Source organism: Mesoplodon densirostris, chromosome 1 (genome assembly GCF_025265405.1).
Source record: "Mesoplodon densirostris isolate mMesDen1 chromosome 1, mMesDen1 primary haplotype, whole genome shotgun sequence".
In the NCBI taxonomy this organism is placed as follows: Eukaryota; Metazoa; Chordata; class Mammalia; order Artiodactyla; family Ziphiidae; genus Mesoplodon; species Mesoplodon densirostris.
The window spans coordinates 197,748,786-197,770,768 of NC_082661.1; the positions used below are offsets into that span (position 1 = coordinate 197,748,786).

Sequence of the window (21,983 nt, forward strand, 5' to 3'; positions counted from 1 at the left end):
CTTATATGAACAATAAATGCACAAGTGTTGTCTTCCCTAGAAATAGGCTGGTTACTACTTTAGGATAAAGCAACACAAACTTCCTAATTCTGATACAAATTTTATCACAGGTGCCATCTGCCCCCAAATCTTTGGTATTCTGAGCCAGTCAATGTTTCATCTTTTGGTAAACCTTCTAGTCAGGCAACAAATTGTTTAATAACAGGTGGCTTATTGAGGATTCTCCACCAAAGAAAAATATTATATTTAAGAAAAGTGGTTCTGCTTCCTCTAGCTCTTACCTCTTCAGCATCTTAACAGTCTTTCCCCGAGGCTGGCCAACATCAGGACCATAGAGTTTTGCATTTTTGAAAGCAGATTTTCTTAGAAGTTTATGCAACTCGATAAAATCTTCTCCTAACTGCAATCCATCGATAAAAATACCAGCCTTCTTCCGGAAACTGTTAGGTTCTGAAAGACAGCAATTCGCAAAATAATTGCTTACCTAGAAAATTTTTTAATTAAAAGCAAACATAAAAGCAGCATATAAAAGCAACAGAGTATTTTTCATATTACAAAAACTTAGAATCCAAAGTCAAGGAAAGTAAAATCTCCAGTTATAAAGAAGATATTCCAGGAAAATAAAAATATAAGTTATATAACTGAAGTATTGGGGGTAATAAAACAGTTGGAAATTAATAATTGGGATATTAAACTAGTGGATATTCAGGAAATAGTCTGTATTCAGTATTTAATAACCTAATTTACCTTTTTAAAAATTGTGTGCGAGAAGACATTTAAAAACCTATTTCTACAATGTAATTAAAAGTCTTCCTGAGGGGCTTCCCTAGTGGCTTCCCTAGTGGCGCAGTGGTTAAGAATACACCTGCCGGGCTTCTCTGGTGAAGCAGTGGTTGAGAGTCTGCCTGCCGATGCAGGGGGCACGGGTTCGTGCCCTGGTCCGGGAAGATCCCACATGCCGCGGAGCGGCTGGGCCCATGAGCCATGGCTGCTGAGCCTGCACGTCCGGAGCCTGTGCTCCTCAACGGGAGAGGCCACAACAGTGAGAGGCCTGCGTACCGCCAAAAAAAAACCAAAACAAAACAATACACCTGCCAATGCAGGGACAAGGGTTCGAGCCCTGGTCCAGGAAGATCCTACATGCCGTGGAGCAACTAAGCCCGTGCGCCACAACTACTGAGCCTGCGCTCTAGAGCCCCTGAGCCACAACTACTGAAGCCTGCATGCCTAGAGCCTGTAATCTGCAACAAAAGAAACCACCACAATGAGAAGCCCGCACACCGCAAAGAAGAGTAACCCCTGCTCGCCGCAACTAGAGGAAGCCCGTGCAGAGCAATGAAGACCTAACACAGCCAAAAGTAAATAAATAAAATAAATAAATTTATTTTTTTAAAGTCTTACTGAGAATTATAAGTGCAAATTATATGTGCATGTGAGTCTGGAAGTAGCAAAGCTGAAGGGAGGGGAGGGAGGCATGGAAAGTGTCCAATCTACTTCCCAAATTATCTTACTCTTCTCCTTCAACCCGGAAACCAGACCTTCCCTTTGCAAAATGGGGCCCGGGGAAGAGGGGCACATGATGACACTCTTTTATCTTACTCTGAAGAGCAAGAGCTGGGGATGGGTAGGGTAGAAAAGTAGGGAAGGTGAGATGTACAGAGATGGGTAAGGATGGGTTCAGATGACCTATTATTCACATAGTTGCTGCAGTAAAGTTGTTCAGCATCTTACTAAGATATGGTTACCTTGACCCTTCCTTTTATTCTATTTTCAGTGCTTCAACTTGCCAGTTAGCCTCAGCAACCCAATCCCAAAATCTGCTGTTGGACTTTATCATAATACCTGCCACTATAGACATGTATCACTTCTTTGCTTGCTTTCTGGTTGGTCTGCCTCCCTACCTCTAGAACAGAAGTCTCAAGAGAGCAGGGACCTCCTACTAGAGCCAGACTGCCCAGGTTCAAATCCTAACTCCTCTAAGATTCCTCTCACTGATAATTGCCCAGCATCACACAGCTATTTAGCTAACCTTTTTGTGCCTCTTTTGTCCTCTATGCAATGAATGTCATAATTGTGTTCACCTCGGGGCAATTATAAAGATAAACTAAGCTAATACTTATGAAATGCTCAGAACAGTGCCTGGAATATAGTATGTGCTCATTATATTACTACATCTCACTTCCCATTTTATCTTCAGTTCCATCAGCTGATGTGTGAACAAACACATATTGTAAACATATTGTAAATATATTGAACATATTGTAAATATGTTTGAATGAATGTGGCTAATCACTAGCGCTTTAGTTACAATTTATAAGTTCCTTACAATAAAAGAGTGACAAAAGAGAAAATCAAGAGCTTGACCCAGGAAAGACTCTGTTCCGGAACTTCTAGCTTGAACCCATTATGAGTGTTGGGATGGGGTTGCTGAGATTGACAAGTTGAGAACAGAGGAAGGAATGGAAAGGTAAAAGCAAACTGCTTGAGTCCAACCTGCCAAGCATAAGAGGTCTAAGTGACCCTGAAGGTCTCAAGGGAACCAGGGAGCTGTGGAAGTGCTCAAATGTAACGTAAATTGGGATTTACGATAGGTGCTGGGATACATAAGGAGTTTTCTGCCACAAGTAATTCCAAACTCACACCACTGAGCACTTACACAAATATTCCAAGGCAAAAAGCATGTTTGGTATTATTAAAAAGAAGGCCATAGATAGGAACAAATAATGCCAAAGGGGAATCTCCTTATTATTGAAATGTTCCCCGGGCAGGGGCAGGGGAGCACTTACCATTGCCTAGTTCCCAAGAAATGTTATAACTCTTGGAAGAGCAGTAGTCCAGGAGTAACTGAGCGTTGGAACTGTTCCAGTGCAAATCTGCAGTTCGTAGTAATGCATTTAGACCAAAGATCAGGTCCAGTCCTGAGCAACTGGCAAAAGTATACAGCATATCCACTGAGCTTCCTAAAAGAAAAATGTTGCCATTTCGTGGTTAGGTCAGCACCAGAGTGCCGAAGTGATGAAGGCCTCCAGATTTGCTCCTCATAATGAATTGCTATTTCTGTTGTTAAGTGGAAGGAATTCCAATGAGTGCTTATAATTATGAATGCATCAACAAAATTGGACTGGCAAATTAAAAAAATATATATATTACTTTATTTGCTTCAGCTGTTGAATCAAATCCTATGGAAGGTACCAGAGACTTTGGTCTGGCACTTGGGTTTTGTTCAAGTGACTTCAGGTGAACTGGGGAAACTGCAGTATATGGCTCAGGGCTCAACATGTGCAGGCCAGATTTTCATTAGTCAACACAAACCCCACTCTTCATAATCTAAATATCTCCACTCAAAAACTCAGTCACAAAATAACTTGGTAACTTTGATTACATTTTTTTAAGTTTTTGAAAAATTCATGCTTATAATTTATTAATTCAAAATAAATGAAATTTTACATTAAAAAACTGGCCTAGGGCCCTAGGGCTGTGGTTTCCAAACTCTGCGCCAAGGCACTCTGGGGAGTGAATTCACTGGTACGGTTTAGCAAATAAAAATACAAGACATCTAGCTAAATTTGAACTGCAGATAAGTAATAATTTTTAGTGTATGTCATGTGCATTATTTGAGAAATAGGGCAAAGAAATGATTGTTTATTTGAAATTAAAATTTGACCAGGTAACCTTACTCACAGGGGCACTGCAGGATCTTTTAAATTTGCAAGGGAATGCATCAACATCTGTTGGACATGATGAGAACTGTTACTATTAGGTTGTTCGGACCTAACAGCTTAATTGAAACTCTCAGGTATTTCTTTTGGGCTAGATGTGCTGTGAAAAAAATTGAGTCACTAAGGAGTTATTAAAGCTTTGGAACTTTTGAACTCAGCTTTTTAACCATTAGCTAGCCTATAATCTCTTCTTGAGAGTGGCAGCAATGTATTTTTGAGTGTTTAAATCAGTTATTATCTGCATAGATCTGGTGATCTTAATGTATATTTAGAGTTATCTATTAAACAGAAATTCACTTCTCTAGTTTAAAAAAAAAATCTCTATCTATCTGGCAAACTTACACCCTTTCTCCTTCAAAGTGGCTCTGTTTCTAAGTCTTCAGCCTGAACTACTTGGATTACCAGAGCAGTGAAACCCTAGGTTTAATACTGCCCATAACGGCTGAGGGGCGGTAACAACACTAGCAAGCTATTTTAGGTGTTTTTGATATTTGCTGTGTCACCCACTTCTACAAAACTGCCGCCTGTCATTAAGATGTTACAGACATTGGGGTCTGAAAAGCTCTCTGAGTCCTAGCCCGTTCCTGGGATCTTAGGGCCACAGTGTGGGACAGCGTGGGACTTTGGGATTATGGAGTCCTCCCCAAACCTCCACCCTCATTTTTCTATGAGGAAACTGACACCCAAAGAAATAAAGTGCTTTGCCCAATATCACATAGCTATTTGGTGACAGTGCCACAGTAACAGAGCCTGTAATAAAGGCCCTGTGACTGTCTTAGTCACAGTTATCTTTTAGACATATACTGCTAATCATGTTGTAGAAAGTGTCCTAAATCAGGAATCATAGATCTGAGCTCCCAGCCCCACTATCCCACTTATAGACTGAGTGATCAGGAGTGACCCCTTTACCTGCATGAGCCCTGGCTACAGATCTACAATCCTGGAACTAGTACCATCATCCATCTATCTCACAAAACCAAATTGAAATAGCACATGTGAAAACCCTTTGTAAGCCATAAAAAACTCTTACAGATATAAAGCACTATTGTTGCCTAGACCTTCTACAAGGATTATGGCATTTTCAAAAAACATAGAATGTTTGCATTTTTTTAGTATTTATTCAGCTCATTCCTTACTTTTCCTCTATTTCCTCATTTTTCCAAAAACACTTTGAATTTAAGTAGCTTGAAATTCTATTATATGCCCTCTGTAACAGTAACATCTCCTAGAATAAGGGCTGTATATTACTGAGTTAAAACCCACTCTTAAAAATAAAACCCACACAGCCTATTCCCTCCTCAAAATAAGAAAACTCACAGATAATTATCCAATTCCCAGTCATTATCCAATCTCTTATCTCTTACTGTATGAAAGGGTGGAAAGATCCCTGGAATGAAGACAATCTAAATGACACATTATACACTGGCACTGACTATTATACCATTTTTGTTTACATAAATGTATCCAGCATCCAGTGTGGGAGTGGGATGATGAGGAAGAAAGGTGGAGAAGAAGGAGAAAAAAGAATTAGCTCATTAAATATTATTATTTTAATAAGGGAGTCCTCCTTTCTGTAGTCGCACTCAACATTATACCTGTATCACTGCTTCCTTTTCCTGCCCCGACAGGTTTACAGTGTGAATCTATATTCTCATGACAAATGTTTTTGTCATTTTCTACTTAAGTGAAACACACCATCCAATGGGTCCTGTAATTAGAAAACTCACCTATATCTTCTAGGACACCTGTTTTAAAGGTGCAGGCCACCAAGCAATTAACACAATAGACTTTTTCTATTTCTTCCATCATATGATGCCGCATCATACGATGTTACTCAGGCATTACCAACCTTAGCCACGGATGCAGAGCCATGTGTAGAGACACCTATTGGCTTCTCAGATACTTAACCTTATAATGAGCTGGTGCCCAGACCAAATGCAGTATATTTCTTTTTTTTAAGATTTTTTTTGATGTGGACCACTTTTAAAGTCTTTATTGAATTTGTTACAATATTGCTTCTGTTTTATGTTTTGGTTTTTTGGCCATGAGGCATGTGGGATCTTAGCTCCCCAACCAGGGATCAAACCCATACCCACTGCACTGGAAGGCGAAGTCTTAACCACTGGACCGCCAGGGAAGTCCCATAGATTTCTATCTATATGTTTCTAATACATGCAGATTAAAATAGAAAATTTCAAATCAGAAGTCAAATATTTCCAAATACAAATAAACTATCTGTATTTGTTATACATTTTAGCATTGCCAGTAGGGTGGCTGGAATTATACTGACCCAGCTACATAGTTAGTAAAAGAAGGGCTTTCCCCTGGTGCAGAAACTATGAAGGCCCCAGTCCCAAAGGCAGGAAAAAGATGTTGAAAACCTACCATCTTGGTTCCAAAAAGATCATGTGAGGTAGCAAACATTTTTAAAGAAAAATTTAGGACTTCCCTGGTGGTGCAGTGGTTAAGAATCCACCTGCCACTGTGGGAGACATGGGTTCAAACCCTGGTCTGGGAAGATCCCACATACCACGGAGCAACTAAGCCCGTGCGCCACAACTACTGAAGCCCATGTGCCTAGAGCCCGTGCTCCGCGACAAGAGAAGCCACCACAAAGAGAAGACTGCCACTGCAACGAAGAGTAGCCCGGCTCGCTGCAACTGGAGAAAGCCCACGTGCAGCAACAAAGATCCAACACAGCCAAAAAAAAGAAAAAAAAAATTTAAGGTAAATTGGCATATGTTTAAGATGACCAAGAAAAAAAGTATAAAGCTATAGATTACCTAATACCATAGGGTCTTCTCCTAGCAGGCCTATATCAGATGATTAATTACAAATAAGGCCTTCCTGCTGTGGGTCTCTTGGACTTCTGTCATCCCTTTAACGGGATCTGAGAAGGCCCTGTCCTGCCAAATTCTGTTCAACCATAGATCATGTTATTAAACCGTTAGCATAGCTCCCCCCCTCACCTGCCCTCTGCTTTAAAATGCAAAAAATAATTTAGAGGACCACATTTTCTATTAGCATATAACCTATTTTCTGATTTCTTATGTGTTACTTTTTCCCTTACCTTATAAATAAAAAATATAAAAATAAAAAATCCATTGTACACACTGGAATCTAGGTAGTGTATAGTAAAATCTTACAAAGAAATAATTTATTGTCAATATGTACTCTTAGAAATGTTGACTAACCCAAACTAACTTCAAGATCATTTATTTTTCGAAAGTCAAAAGAAGACAGTTGTAGCGTATCTTAGCAGGTTATTTTCTTAACTGAGATCTGGGGCAACCTCATCCCTTAGTTGGGTATAAAACATCAACGTTCAGATAAAAATATATTTCATAGTTAGATAAGGATCGCTTGTTTCAGTTGTTTGTGGTAAAGCCCTGCATGACATCATCCCATTTAAACACTGGAAAAGTGTTTCCATGAATGGAAATAAATTCCTGGTTAGTTGAGCTAGTCCTGTGTTTTCAAACCCACAGAGGAAAGAAAATGAGAAAGCTGCCCTGCCAGTGATACACAACACATCAGTGGCAGGGCAGTGGCTGCTTCTTGGAGGGGAAACAGAATGGACAGTGAGGTGTGAATGGTTTCACATTTTACTCTTCACACTTTTGTATTTTACTTTTACACAAGGAATATATCCATGTCTTCCTTGACTTCCTAGTTCTTCAGAGCAGTAAAGGTCATTATTAGCTTGTGAATGAATGATTCTATATTTCACTCCGTGGCTAGTAGGCAAAGTCAGGAGAAGAAAAGTAAAAAACAGAAGTTTGGGGTTGAAGATTGCCCATTAACTCTTGCTAACATTTGAGGATTATGCAGCTTTACACAACTGCTATAGGGCTTATTAGATTTAAGCCCAAGTTCAAGCCATCCAAATATTCTGGGGGCTGGGACACTTGCAGGGTACCTTTCATTTCTTACTTGAGTAGGTACTGTTCTTGAACTTTTTCTGATACTGTTCTCTGAGTAGCAATTGCTCCTGGAAGGGCCATTCCAACTTCAATCTCCTCTCCACATCAGAAGGGACGGATCCAGATTCGCAAATATCTGCAAATGGAGTAAAAAATTTAGAGAATCTATTTTCACAATGATATGGTTGAAATCCCATACACTTATTTAGTTAGCTATTTATGAGACTAAAGCAGGATAATTGAGTTTCTGATTGTCAAGTGTAATATCAGAGAAGGATATATTCCACTATACATGTCAAATTTGCTGGCTAATCAATTACCATAAAAAAACAGCCAAAGGGCAGGTTTCTGAAGAAACACTGGACATATACTGGACATAGATACATTGGACATAACTTCAAGTTATTTAACAATTCAGAAGGCTCCTCAGAAACCTGAAATTACTAGAGAACCCACCGGAAAAAGACATAGTTCAGTTCTCTTAAGGTTCACTTTCAACATACATAGAAATTTGTTTTACATGGACTATATCTGCTTTGTGGTGATTTCCTCTTGCCAAATGGTAGGATAGGGAATGTTGACTTTTATTCCTTCAAATTTGGTATCATCAAAGCTCCTGAGACCACAACATGTGTACTTGGAAAATCCACCACTATCCTATCAGGCAGACTGTGCTTCCTTATCACAAGGCAGCAGGGCTGCCGGGGGCGGCTGTCAGGACTGGCTGACCCCCCAGTGACTTCCTTTCTGGGAAGCTGCACATTCTGGCTCTCTGACAGCGGGTGCCTCATCCACCCCTGTGCTCACAAAGGATGTTTCTGAAGCACTTAGATAACCCCAGTGATCCCCCCTCCCCATAGCATGAAGAAAATTGATGAGCAAAGGACAGTTTCCTATCTAAATTTATGAGACCTTTTGAATGCATATGACTGGTGAGAAAGGGCCAGGTCTAAACATATTCCAATGTGTTATACTAAGAAAACGCTCCTGCTTTTTTCATTTTTTCTAATTACTATTCTATCAATTGGCACAGTTATTAACGGTTCTAAACACTTCCTAACTGCAGAAAATAAACAGAAGGAAATATGTAATATATAAAATAATAAAATATTGTTCATTTATATATATCATAATTCATTATTATAATTCAATGATGTATATGGTTTTTTAATAACTGTTAAGATAATGATTTGGCTTCCATTTGATGTCTGTATAGCACTTATGAAAGACACAGGGCAAATCCTCGTGGCACCTCAGGGTGTTTCTCAGATGAAGCCCACAGACTCCCAATATCAGAATCACCTGAGGAGCATGCTAAACTTGTAACCTAAGGTTGGAGCCCAAGAATCCAAATATTCAAACTCACCCCAGGTGATTATGTCTAGTCAATAAAGTTTGAGAACCACTGCCCAACAAATCAAGGCTTGAAATCCATTCTTAGAAGCAGAGCATATCTCCATGTCCCCTTATTATACCTTTCATCCACATTTTTTGGAATAAATGGGTTTCGATCAGTGCTGTGTCTTGAGCAGGAAATACTCTTTTTGTTTTGGTGTATTTCTACCCACAGGCCCCTCTAGGCAGCTCTGTCCTTTTAGCTACAATCATTGTTCTGTTTACACCACAATTAACTCTCCCCTGCCCCAATGTTTTGTGTCCAGCACACCAAACCCCCTGCCCCAATGTCTCACATTCATGAGAACATCAGGAGGAGGAAACCTGCCCACCGCTTCCTCCTTTTGTATAGGTGCCTCCACGGGTCTGCTGGGAGCCCTTCATCTCTTATTAATTGTTAGATGTGAGCAATAGCTCTCCTCTGAGAATGCCCATGACTGACTCAAGTTATCAAGTTAACTTAGATATATGGTTAATCTTTAAAGTTTCACCCTGGTTGACTTGAGATTGCCAGTAACTTCTCTCTTCAAAGGTTGGTTCCTTCTTGGGATCAAAAATGAGAAAGTCTGTCTTCGTGCCACCAAATCTCAGGTATGCGGGAGACAAACCTCTGGCCAAAGTACGAAGCTTTGAAGAACTGTTATGAAGACAAGCAAGAAATTAAAATTATTTTTTCCAAGACAATGCAGTCAAACACATTTACGCCCTTCTCTCTTGGTGAACCCATTTCCTAATACCTGTACAGGCCCTGGAGGGAGAAATATCCCTCTAACAGGGACATGGTCTCAATCGGAATCTTCCTAATTGCAAGGCTGCTCTTCTAGGCACCTGAGAAAACTTGGAGCTCTGACTCGGGCAAGAGCTTATATTTCAACTTGACAAGCAGGATAATGTTTAGTACTTTCAAAAAATTCATAACCTTTTGTGATTCATGGAGGAAAAGAGGTGAGAGAGTGGAAAGATGACTCTGTTTCTTTGAAAAATAGATTGTCTTCAAAAATTTATGTTCCCAGAGAAGTTCATAAATGATTGGGAGTCCTCCTCATCTCCCTAACCAAGCCCCACCTCCACCCCAAGGAAAACCTTCCTTTTAAATTTAAGTCAAATGACTTAGAATGATGTAAGATTCTAATTCCTACCCACCTAGGACACTTCCAATCCAAGCAATTCTAAATGCACATGTCATCAAGCCCAAAACACTCCTGATAGGTGCCTATTATGCACTCAGAATGGTACAGAATGCTATAGAATGGAATTAGAATGACTTATAATTCCTTCTCTCAGAGAGATGAAGATGTCATGAATATTTAAGTGAACAAAACTAAAAAAAAACAGAAGACCCAGGTAACAGGGACACTTGCCATGTATTTCTGAAGCCTCACATATGTGATCCTGGCTTCAGTGCTCTCTGGGAAGCTCTTAAAACACATGGAACCAATGCTGTGTGTTCTCAAAATGGCCCAGTTAATTAGTTTACATTTGGGTTTATTTCAAATTGGAAAATCATGCCAGGCGGACTATCTAATTGCCAGTATTTCTTGACATCCTAGGAACTGAAGACAGGACCTAAAATTTAAAATTTCAATGCATGCTCCTGCTTTAACTATATATAGTGCTATGTAAAATTTCTGTAAGATTTCTTTATTTTTGCTTAGGAAAGAGAAATTAAAAGGTGGAAATTGACCAAAGGATAAGTGTCTTGCGTTAAAAACTTCAGCGATTCCTCCTCACCATTTTTTTTTGTTTGTTTGTAACATGAAAGCATTTACAATACTACCTAGGCACTTTTGCCTTCATGCACCTCTTCCACCATAAAACATTTTTTTAAATTGTATTTTGTGATGATATTCATGTAAAGACAAATATGTTAACATTATATATTAAAACATTTTCTTTGACCTAAAAGTTCATTTTCTTTGGATCTTAAAAGAACTTGAAATATTTTCGAAGGCCCCTGAACCTATTGTGGGTCCTGGCATGAGGAGATGTAGCACAAAGTGAGACTTCAGGGATGTTATCAACATGGAATTGACTGAAATACCTGACAGCACCAAAGAACTCTGGGAAGGATGGCATCTGCCAGGAAATCCTCAGAACCGCTTGACGATATATGGGAATGTTCGCTTGAACTGAGTAAGGATTCAGAAGAAAGCCATTTCCACTATGCTATGAACCCAAATAAAACTAAACTCTTGGGACTTCCCTGGTGATTCAGTGGTTAAGACTCCAATGCAGGGGGCATGGGTTCAATCCCTGGTCGGGGAACTAATATCCCATATGCCTCGAGACATGGCCAAAAAATAAAAAAAAATAAGCTGTAGGAAGGGGGAATAGCACATTATTGTTTAATGGGTACAGAGTTTCAGTTTGGGAAGATGAAAAAGTTCTAAGATGGCTGCACAACAATGTGAATACACTTAATGCCAGGGAGCTCTGCACTTTAAATAACCACAACTTTTACTATTAAAGGAACAACCTGTAGACATAGTGTGATTTCAACAATGAAAATAATATATATATATAGAAGGAGATAACGGGAGTCATAATTATGTGGTAAATGGACGGTAGACTCTTTCCTATTGCTTTTATGTATTTTTCACATTTTCTATAATAAGCACATAATATATATATATATATATATATTTTGTTTGTTTGTTTGTTTGGTTGGTTTTTTTTTGCGGTACACGGGCCTCTCACTGTTGTGGCCTCTCCCGTTGCAGACTCCGGACGCACAGGCTCAGTGGCCATGGCCCACGGTCCCAGCTGCTCCACGGCAGGGGGATCCTCCCGGACCGGGGCACAAACTCATGTCCCCTGCATTGGCAGGTGGACTCTCAACCACTGTGCCACCAGGGAAGCCCAATAAGCACATAATATTTTAATTCATACAAGGTGACTCTGTGTGTGTGTGTGTGTGTTTCTGTCTTTTTAAGAATAGGTGAAAAAAACAAGAGTTACTTAAAGGAGACATAGTCATCCATTAATTTATTCAATAAATATTCATTGTAGGCACACTCTGTGTCAGGCATTATGTTAGTTGCTGGGGCTACAATGGCAAACAAGCCAGAGGTAGCTGCTGTTCTCATATAATTTATAGTACAGTGATATATATATATATATATATATATATATATATATATATATATATATACAAGTAAATAGGCAATTCCAAAACAATGCTATCGGAACATACAAAGGGGATCTTAACCCAGACTTTGCCCTAGAGGCAGGAGGTGGTTAGAGGTTTTCCAGGGGCACGTGTCTTCACTGTTAGATGTTCAAAAGGAAAAAATCTTATCCATATCGAAGATAGTGAGGTGGGATTGAAGAAAGTGTTCCAGGTGTAGGGAAAAGTCTGTACAAACACCAGAGGTAGAAGAAGGGAATATGGCACCACCAAAGAGCTGATAGGTGTGGCGAGAGCCTAGAGATTGGGGACAGCGAGATGCTGGGAGAAGATAGACTGGAGAGGCAAGCAGGACCATATATCATGGAGGGTTTGTAAGCCACCATGTCCAGGAGTTCCAATTTTATATCAAGGCAGTGGGGAGCCATGGAAGGATTTAAAGCAGTGGGGTGTCCACACCAGACTTTTATTTTAGAAAAGAATCTCAGGCTGCAGTGTAAATAACTGAATAGAAGGACTAAGACTGTGGTCACATTAATGTAGACAGAAAGTGATGGGCTGAGGTAAGGTAAAAACAGTGGGGATGAAGAGAGGGATAAATTCAAGATACATATGGAGACAGAAGTACTAGATTTGGTGTTTAACTGGATATTGGAGAAGAGTCCAAGATCACCCCTGGGAAGCATCTGGAAGATGGTAATATCATTTGCTGAGATGAAGAATAGGTGATAGACTGGAGATGGGGACGAAGGTGGGGGCAGGGCACAGTGCTGTGGAATTTGAGATGCCAGTGAAACCAAGAAACATTGCCATTAGGCCCTTGGCCATGTGTGCCTGGAGCTCAGAAGACACGTAAAGGCGAGGTGTAGAATGGAGAGTCCTCAGTCTAGAAGTCAGTGACTAGTGAATCCCTAGCCCACAAGTGCAGAGATGTGGCCCTAAAACTGATACAAGGAACTTTTCTCAGAGCCACTCTGGGCTGGCCCTGTTCCACTGCTTTTGTCCAGGCACCAATTCTGGTCCTCGATTTTGATTTTGATTGTGTTTGATGATAGAGGAAGCTCATTTAGATTTGTGTAACTGGTATCTGTAAGTAATTGAGACAGGAGAGACTGGTGCTGTCTGGGAAAGGAAGGGTAAGTGAGCAGCAGGAAGGAGCTGTGGTATCACAAGATGTGCGTCTGTGCACGGCCTTGCTCAGATGCCTGAGGATCCCAGAAGACGTGACTGTACCACCTAGAGTGACCTCTAGGGTCACTCTCGACCACATTACCCTGCCTTTATGTTCTTCACAGCGTTCACCACTCTCTGAAATTAGCTTCCTTTTTTGTTGATTTGGTTTACTATCTATCCCCGCCCCTGAGCTAAGCTCTGTGAAAGCAGGGACTCTGTATGGCTCATCAGAATCTCCTCAGCACCTAGATGAGTACCTGGCCCACAGCTGGTGCTTAAGAAATATTCGTCAAGTGAATGAACAGTTAAGTCCAGCCTGATGGAAGGGCAAGTGGGTCCAGACAAAGACTGTTTTCTGAACAAAATTAAAACCCAGTGCTACGGCTCCTGCCAAGTAAAGGAAATCACATGTTTCGAAGTATTGGTATGAAGGACATTTTTGTTCGTCTCCTTTGTAATGGAATATTTTCTTGTTTTGAGATACAATTTTGATGCCCTCTGACAAAAAACAGATTTAAAACAGCTGCAAACTTGTCATAAAAACAAAATTGATCAAAGGTACAGTATTTCTATCATATACAGTAAAAAGAAAGGGGGGAAAAATCCACCGGCATCAGCACTACCACCACAACGACGTGGAAATAACAAAAGAACACGTAAAAGCAGCTGCAGATATTCCATTTCTGGAACAGTTTGTTAGGGGAAAGAAACGTCTGCAGGTATTTTTATTTTACCTTATGTGTAAAAATAAGTTGCTTATCTCTGACACAAAAGCAGAGATGAGTAGGAGCCACCCTGCACTGACTAGTACCAGCTTGTGAGAGCCAACTGTTTTGTTCTGAGAACCAGCTGTTAAACTGTTGGCAGTTTGAAGTCAGCCATGGTGGGGATATTTATACTACAGAAATCGGAAGAAAACTTAAATCAGTCTCCTCTCCTCCCAGAGAGCCAGTTGTGAAACATTTTCTGGCATACCACTGCATGAACAGTAATTCAAGCCATGGAAGTGGGTGAAACCACTCAGGAGATTATGTGAAGTAAAAAAGAAGGCCTAGGTCAGAAGTCTGAGGAACATCAACACTGAAGATAAGCTAGAAGAAGAGGTGGAGAAGAACTGTTAGAGAGATGGGGGAAATCCCCAGAAATGGAAGTGACACAGGGATGAGTGTTTCCATTGTCAACCTTGTCAAATGCTTCTGGGAGACTGTATTGGTTTGCTAGGGCTGTAGTAACAAAGTACCACCAACTGAGTGGCTTAAACAGTGGAAATTTATTGTCTTATAGTTCTGGAGGCTAGAAGTCTGAAATCAAGGTGTTGGCAAGGCCATACTCCCTCTGCAGGTGCTGGGGGAAGATCTGCTCCAGGCCTTTTTCCCAACATCGGGTAGCTCCTTGTAGCAGTATAACTCCAATCTGCACAGGGGGTTCTCTGTTTGTGTATGTCTGTCTCCAAATTTCCCCTTTTTATAAGCTCATCAGTCATATTGGATTGGGGTCCACTCCATTCCATTCTGACCAATTCTTAACTAGTTATGTCTGCAATGACACTATTTCCAAATAAGGTCACAGACTGAGGTACCAGGGGTTAGGACTTCAGCATATGAATTTGGAGGGGACACCCAGACATTCAACCCATAATAGAGACAAATAAGATAAGGATTGAAAGGTAGTCATTGGATTTCGCAATAAAAGGTCACTGATGATGTGGGAGAGATTGATTTTATGACACGATGATGGGGACATCATGAGGGTGGACCAAGGAAGGCATGGTTAGTAAGAAAGTCTGCAAAGGGGAGGAGAAAGAGGGTGGTGAATGCAGAGACACACGTGCTGGGAGGTGTTTGAGATGGGAAAGGCTTGAGCATGTTTCTACGCTGAGAAGAAGGATTCAACAAAAAGGGAGAGGTTAAAGATACAGGAGAGAGAAGAGATGATTGCTAGAGCAAAGTCCTTGGGGAGGGGACAGGATCCACAGCAGAGCTAGAAGAACTGGGCTGAGAAGAGAGAAAGGAAGAAAGCTAGAGGTAGCCATGCTGTCTGCAGGTTCGACTGCAGGAAGAAAAGGAAGTTCCTATCTAGCGACTTCATTTTCTTTGGGGAAGAGAAATGCGGTCATAGACTAAGAGTGATGAAGTGGAAGTGGGATCAGAGTTTTGAAGGAAGTGGAGAATGAGAGAGCCCAGAAAAGGAGTGTTAAGGAGTAGCATTAAAGGCCAAGTAAGTCTGGAGGCCAGGAATTTACAGCACAACATCAATCCATGTCACTGAGAGAGTCCCCTCTGCCCCCAAGAGTGTAATAGCCCTGCTATGCAGGGTGGCCACTAAGACTGGAAGCAGAGGCAAATACCTATAAGTGGTTTATTAATATGCATGACAGTACATGATTAGATAATATTTTCCATTTCCAGACTTTATGGCCACCTTATAGATTCCAAAGAGGGAAAATATAGTTAGACTAAGCTAGGTTTGGGTTTTAGCAAGAAGAAAAATGGGGCAGGAGTTTGGGGACTATTATCATAAAAATGATTCATGTGATAAATCAAGAAGCCCAAATCAGATATGGAAGAAGTAAAAGGAAGAGGCTATTCAGTGGAGGTACTTAAAAAATAGTTGTGGTGGGATCCACAAAGTAAAAAAACGCTAAGAGGGTAAGGAGTACTGTCCAAGAATGGGAGATTTTAATTTAAGATTTCAGATGTTGAAAGGTTCTTAGTGATGGGAAGAGCCAAGGCATAGCCATGGCATCAGGTGGTTGAAATGGAGTGAAATGGTGTGTTCTAGGAAGCTGCCCCCTGCCCCCAGAAAACTGCCCTGTTTTTTGCATTTGCCAATTTCCATGGTGTAAATATTCCCATCAAGGCTGATTTCAAGATAATGGTGTTGATGTCACTGAATGCGGAGTTGGGAAGCAATGCACACATTTCACCAGCTGGTGGAAACTGGCTCCAGTAAAACACTGAGTGAAGATTCTTAGAAAATGTGGGTGTGAAGAAACTGAGAGACAGTACTCAAGTGGACTTGAAGTCATCTAGGATGATGGTGGGACGTGGGAGTGCAGAGGAAACTGTGAGATCGATGTGGATCTTCAGTCAGTAATGAGGAGTAAGTAAGAGGGGACCAGAGTTCGGTCGCAAGGAGCACAGGAGGGGAGCCAGCCGCGGAGAGAGCAAACCCCACACTGGATCGGGACAGTCATCTCTAGCAGGCATCAAGTTATCCAAACTGAGTGTTTTACACACTTTGCATAGATTATTTCACTTAATGGCCAAACAACCCAAAGAGGTAGGTGTCATTATTACCCTCATTTTACAGACAAGGAACCTTAACAAAATCAGGCTAGGTAATTTGCCCGAGGTAACAAGCCAATGGGGATTTGAACCACAGCAGTCTGGAGTTCAAACCAGTGGGCAATTATCTAGAAGCTACACTGGGGAATGGGGGAAGGCTGCAGTGTGGGAGAATGCACAGCTTCTACTCCAAAGGGCTACTTCAGAGAAGTAGCTGTGTCTACTTCTCCACTTGGGTCTTCAAAAGAAGAGCCAAGGTTTAGCTAGGGCAAAGAGGAGGCCGGAATATTCTCCAGGGAAAACGGCGTAGGGTTACCATGCAAAGGGCTCTAGGCTGCACAATGAAAGACTTTGTGGAGGAAGGGAACAGTGAGCGCTGCTCAACCAGGGGGAAGTGCAGAGTCTCAGGGGTCAGAAACTATGAGCCTATGGCTTGTTGATTGTTCTCAGTTTTCTGTTTCTCTGGCTGTGGTTCTTTCTCTCAGCAACAGGCACAAAGAGGGCCTGAGGTTATTTCCAACATTGGTTATCAAAACATGCATTTGACATTACTAATAAGTGCTTTTCTAATATGGAAAGCAACTTTGTCCATGAAGATGCAGGAATCTGATTATTGGAAGTTATTAATAATAAATATTTATCAAATTGGCAAAAAGGGATGAACTTTGCTGAAATAAAATAAGCAAATCCTTATGAAATGCAAGCACAGCTGCCTTTTCACTGCAATCGCTGTGTAGCACCACGTTTTTGCTCTGTGATTTCTACCGCTGACTCAGTGCTCTAATTTTTACCTTGAATCAGTGAACTGTGCTTGTATTGAAATGTGGCTGTACTGCCAAGGCAGTAACCACATGCAGCTTGGAATGTGGCTAGTCTGAACTGAGATGTGCTGGGAGTATAAAACATACACCAGACTTTGAAGACTTGGTTTGAAAAAGAATGTAAAATATCTGATTAATATTTTGTATTGATTACATGTTGAATGATAATAATGTGGATATTTTGTGTTTAGTAAAATATATTATTAAAATTAATTTGACCAGTTTCTTTTTTCCCTTTTTGAATATGGCTACTAGAAAACTTCAGTAAAATATATTATTGAAATTAATTTGACCTGTTTCTTTTTTCCCTTTTTGAATATGGCTACTAGAAAACTTTAAATTACATTATGTGGCTTACTCATGAGGCCCACATTCTATTTCTGTTTAGCCCTACTGGTCTCTGTCCTCCAATCTTTGAGGGCCAGGGCCTCTTGGGAGCTTTGCACGTAGTTGGGCTTAGGAAGTTTTTGACTGGGTTGTTGATGAGTTACCTCCAGGAAGAGGGCAAACTGAAAAGATGCTCCTTTCTGATTCTAGATTGTTCTACCATTGGCATTTAAGTTCTGTGTACTCCATGTTCTTTAACTGCAAATGTGGGGAAAAAAAAAAAAAAAAAAACCCAAAACACATCTGTTTGCCACCGTGGGAAACCAGAACCGTGCCATCAGACGAATTTGCTTAGGCCTCTTTTGAAGTACCGTAGCGATACGGGCCATGATTCTCCTGTTCTCAAGACAGTGCTTCTTTTCATTACATCAGTGTTCTCAATTTATTTCCAGACAATCTTTTTCTACCATCCCTCCTCTGCTGCCTTTAAAAAATATGAACTGCTTTCTTTTCTTTTTGTGTACTCGTGTGTCTACAATTAGCATCTGGCTTCAAATTCTGTTCCTTCATGTCATAGTTGGCTGACCATGGGCAAGTTGTTGAATCTCCCTAGGCCTCAATCTCTTCATTTTAAAAATGGGGATGATAATAGTACTAACCTCACAGTTTTGTAGCAAGGACTAAACGAATTAATGCCTAGGAGGTGCTTAGAACAGGGCCTGGCCTATGACGACGGTTCAATTAGTGCCAGCTATTTTTATAATCCTCCCCTTCTTAGTACTTCAGCTTTCATCTGCTCAGCTCTTGCCTCTTCACCCAAGCAGCTTCACTCTTGAGGAACTGAAATACAACAATGCCCATCTGACTCTCCGCTCCTGTGATAGATGATAAGCCCTATGTTGTCTTTTGAGATGGAAGCTAAATATTCTGTCTTCTGAGATGGCCAGGTCACTCTGGGCACTGTGTCAGCCATCCTGGGGAGATGGACCCTCAGACCCTAATTCAGAAGCTCTGTCTTAGGTGAGAAGGGGAGGGAGCTCATTCCTCTTTGAGCTGCAGTCTTTAAGGCTCAGATGAGAATTGTGTGGATGCCTCTGGGGAGTAGGCATGGAAAACAGCTTCTGCTCAGGGAAGGGACCTGGAGGGGTCAGGAGCCAGCCCTGGAGAGAAGCCCATATGAACAGGAATACATTGTGCTTTGTAAACAAACAGTCTTATTGATTGCATGCTATGCTTTTTTGGTTTCGTTATCCTCCAGCCTTTAACAAAACGATGGAGACCGGGGGGAAGAAAGAGTGCTATGGGAAATTAAGAGATGTGTTTAAGACGAATGGAAGTTCTGTGTGTGTTTGGGGGTGGGGAGCATTGCTAGCAAGTTGGTTAGATTGACTGGACCCCAAAAGTCGTACTGTAGGTTTTTTCTTTTGGACTTGTGTCTCCAGGAAAGGATACCCAAATGCTCCTCCTTGGGGAGGGGTAGGGTATATGCTGGCTGCAGCAGCAGAAAAGGGCTTACGTTCTCACATTTCAATAAATGGTCATTTGCTTAATCTTTCTGTTTGCAGTAAGGCACCTCACACTCTCTCTTCCCCTATCACCACCCCCCCATCCCAAGCTAGGCCTGGGGTCCTCAGATATGGAGCCCTCTAGTTCAGTGTTTCACCAGAATAATCTTTCTGTCTCCCAGCCAGCTGGTGCCTGATATGAGCTAACTTTCCATAAGGGAAAGGGGAAAAAGTGGGAACTCCTTTCCACCAGGAAATTCTTCCTTTCTTGCCACATGGGGAAAGATAGAGGTTAACTACCACTGAAAGAAATGCACAGAGAACTGATGAATGGTTAGCAAATACTCACCAATTCCCAGGAAGAAGCAATTAACAAATTTTGAGCACTGTCAAACACTAAGTGCTTATTTATTATCTCATCCAATGCTCATAGCAATCCTACAGGAAGGTTTTAGAAGTTCCATTCTACAGTTGAAGAAATCAAGGCTTGGAGTTGCCAAGCAACCTGTAAAAACCAAGCCACCGGTTTGGGCAGAGCTGGGAATCCAGGCTGGTCTCACTGCCAATCTCGCAGCCTTAGGCTACCTGCTTTTATTTTCAAAGTAAGTGACTGAAATTAGCAGTAGCAGCTGCAGGTGTGGGCACAGAAAGGCCAGCCTGTAGGTGTTTGGCAAGGCAGGATTCGAGTTGTTTGCGCTGGTTGAGGTGTGGTCATCTCTGGAGGCTCTCATGACCTAGATGAGTGGCCTAGATGACCTGGGTCTGTCCCTGCAGCGCCCTATCTTGGAATCAGCCTGCACTCACGGGCAGGGACCAGGGAACCTGCACTAGCCTCAGTCTTTCTCAAGTGAGAAAAAAAAGTACAGCTAGTAAAGCAGTGCCACATTTTGCAGTCTCAGCTTGGAGAGAGAGCTTTTTATTAAGGTTCTGTAAGTCACTGAAATAGTCTTCCAGGTCTCACTGATGTGATATTAAACAAATTTTTAAAGAGTGTAGTATGGGAAATCTGTGTACCATGTGCTCAATTTTGCTGTGAACGTAAAACTGCTCTTTTAAAGTCTTATTATAGAGTAAGTAAGCTTATTCTCCTTTGTGGCCTTTTCCTTAACCCCCCGCCCAAGGAAAAAGTTGTTTTTTTCCTTTAACCTTACTAACAGAGTTTACGAGACTGAAGCCTGGCGCACAGTGTTACTTGTCCTACAAGGTGCAGCAAATTCAAATGCTCAAAGCCCTCCAGGTGCACTTGCCGGGCCCCCTCCTTCCGGCGAGTTTCTGGGGCGGATGGGAAGTTTCTTTCCGCAATTTCCCCTAATACCTGGCCTTTAGTTGGCGCTCAGGCAACACTTGCTGAGTGAATGAAGGCGGGAAAGAAGGGTTTGGGGGACCTGCAGTGGGTGGGCTGGGGAGAAAAAGAGAGAGAGAGAGAGACAGAGAGAGAGACACAGAGAGAAACAGAGAGAGAGAGAGGGAGAGAGAGAGGTGAGAAGGTTCCGGAGTATAGGGAAGACAGCGGCCGGTAGGGCGGGCGTGATGTCAGCAGGGCAGGAGAGAGGACAAGGACCCGCAGGCCCGCACTTACCCCAGGAAGGTGAGGAACCGCGGGTCCGTGGCCAGATTGGCGTCGATGGTGAAGGACAGGAACGCGGGACTCACCAGATGCACTGGCCGCTCGGTGGAGAAAACCAGCACCACGACGTCCTCAGCCTCAGCTGGCGCGGGTTCCGCCAGGGCGCCCGGGGAGCAGGGACACAGCGGCCCCAGGAGCAGCAGCAGCCGCAGCGGCAGCCCGGGCTTCCAGCGCAGCAGCATCTCGGGCTCACCTGGCGGCCCCACCCGCCAGGGGTGCGCAGCGACCGTCGAGACCCGGCGCACTTCCTCCTGCCCGGCCACAGCGTCCTTCTCTCCTTTCCGCCGCCCTCTCACTCCTCACCCCTCCCACTGCTCCGTCTCCACCCGCCCCGCCTCCCCGCTCGCTCCCACCTCCTTGCACGCTCTCCCCTCGGCGGTGGTCACGTCCACTTAAGAAACCACCCACACCCATTTGAAGGGTGAGGACGCGGCTAGGATCCAACGCCCGGGAGGCCTGGGGAGGGAGCTCCCGGGGAGGAGCGCTGGGCATCCCGGACCGGCTTCCTGAAGCATAATGTCCGGTGAGCGCTGGTGAGAACGCCAGTGGTGCCCTCCTCCAGGTCCTCGCCTGTGGCGCCTGGTCTTCTGACCTCAACTAAAGCCTCCAGTGAGCATTTATCGCTTCCCTCCTCATCTGGCTTCTGAACACTTGCCTGTCCCTTGAGTTTGCCAAAATCTGATTAACTATGTGTCCTCTGGTGGAAGCGCTGATTCCCAGGCATCTTACTTTTTTTTTTTTTTTTTTTTTTCTTTTTGCGGTACGCGGGCCTCTCACTGTCGTGGCCTCCCCCGTTGCGGAGCACAGGCTCCGGACGCGCAGGCTCAGCGGCCATGGCTCACGGGCCCAGCCGCTCCGCGGCATATGGGATCCTCCCAGACCGGGGCACGAACCCGTATCCCCTGCATCGGCAGGCGGACTCTCAACCACTTGCGCCACCAGGGAGGCCCCCAGGCATCTTACTTTTGCCAGGAAAAAAATCTGAGCATTGGCTAACCTACACCTAGAAAGAGATTAACTCCAAATATTTCTTATCAATTTCTCATGAAAACAGTATTTAGCAGAGCCTTAAAGTATTA

The 21,983-nt window shown here is 42.5% G+C and overlaps 1 protein-coding gene across 1 annotated transcript in view; it reads right to left on the minus strand.

Annotated features, from left to right (window-relative positions):
* Window positions 1-21,160, minus strand: part of HPSE (heparanase) — a 32,876-nt gene extending 11,716 nt beyond the window's left edge. The window contains exons 1-5 of the mRNA XM_060114056.1: window positions 20,857-21,160; window positions 9,529-9,674; window positions 7,653-7,778; window positions 2,787-2,960; window positions 282-450 (exon numbers count right to left, since the gene is read on the minus strand). Coding sequence (XP_059970039.1) covers window positions 282-450; window positions 2,787-2,960; window positions 7,653-7,778; window positions 9,529-9,674; window positions 20,857-21,086 — 845 coding nt within the window. The 5' untranslated portion in view covers window positions 21,087-21,160. The remainder of the gene's footprint in view (window positions 1-281; window positions 451-2,786; window positions 2,961-7,652; window positions 7,779-9,528; window positions 9,675-20,856) is intronic.
* Window positions 21,161-21,983: the final 823 nt, after the last annotated feature.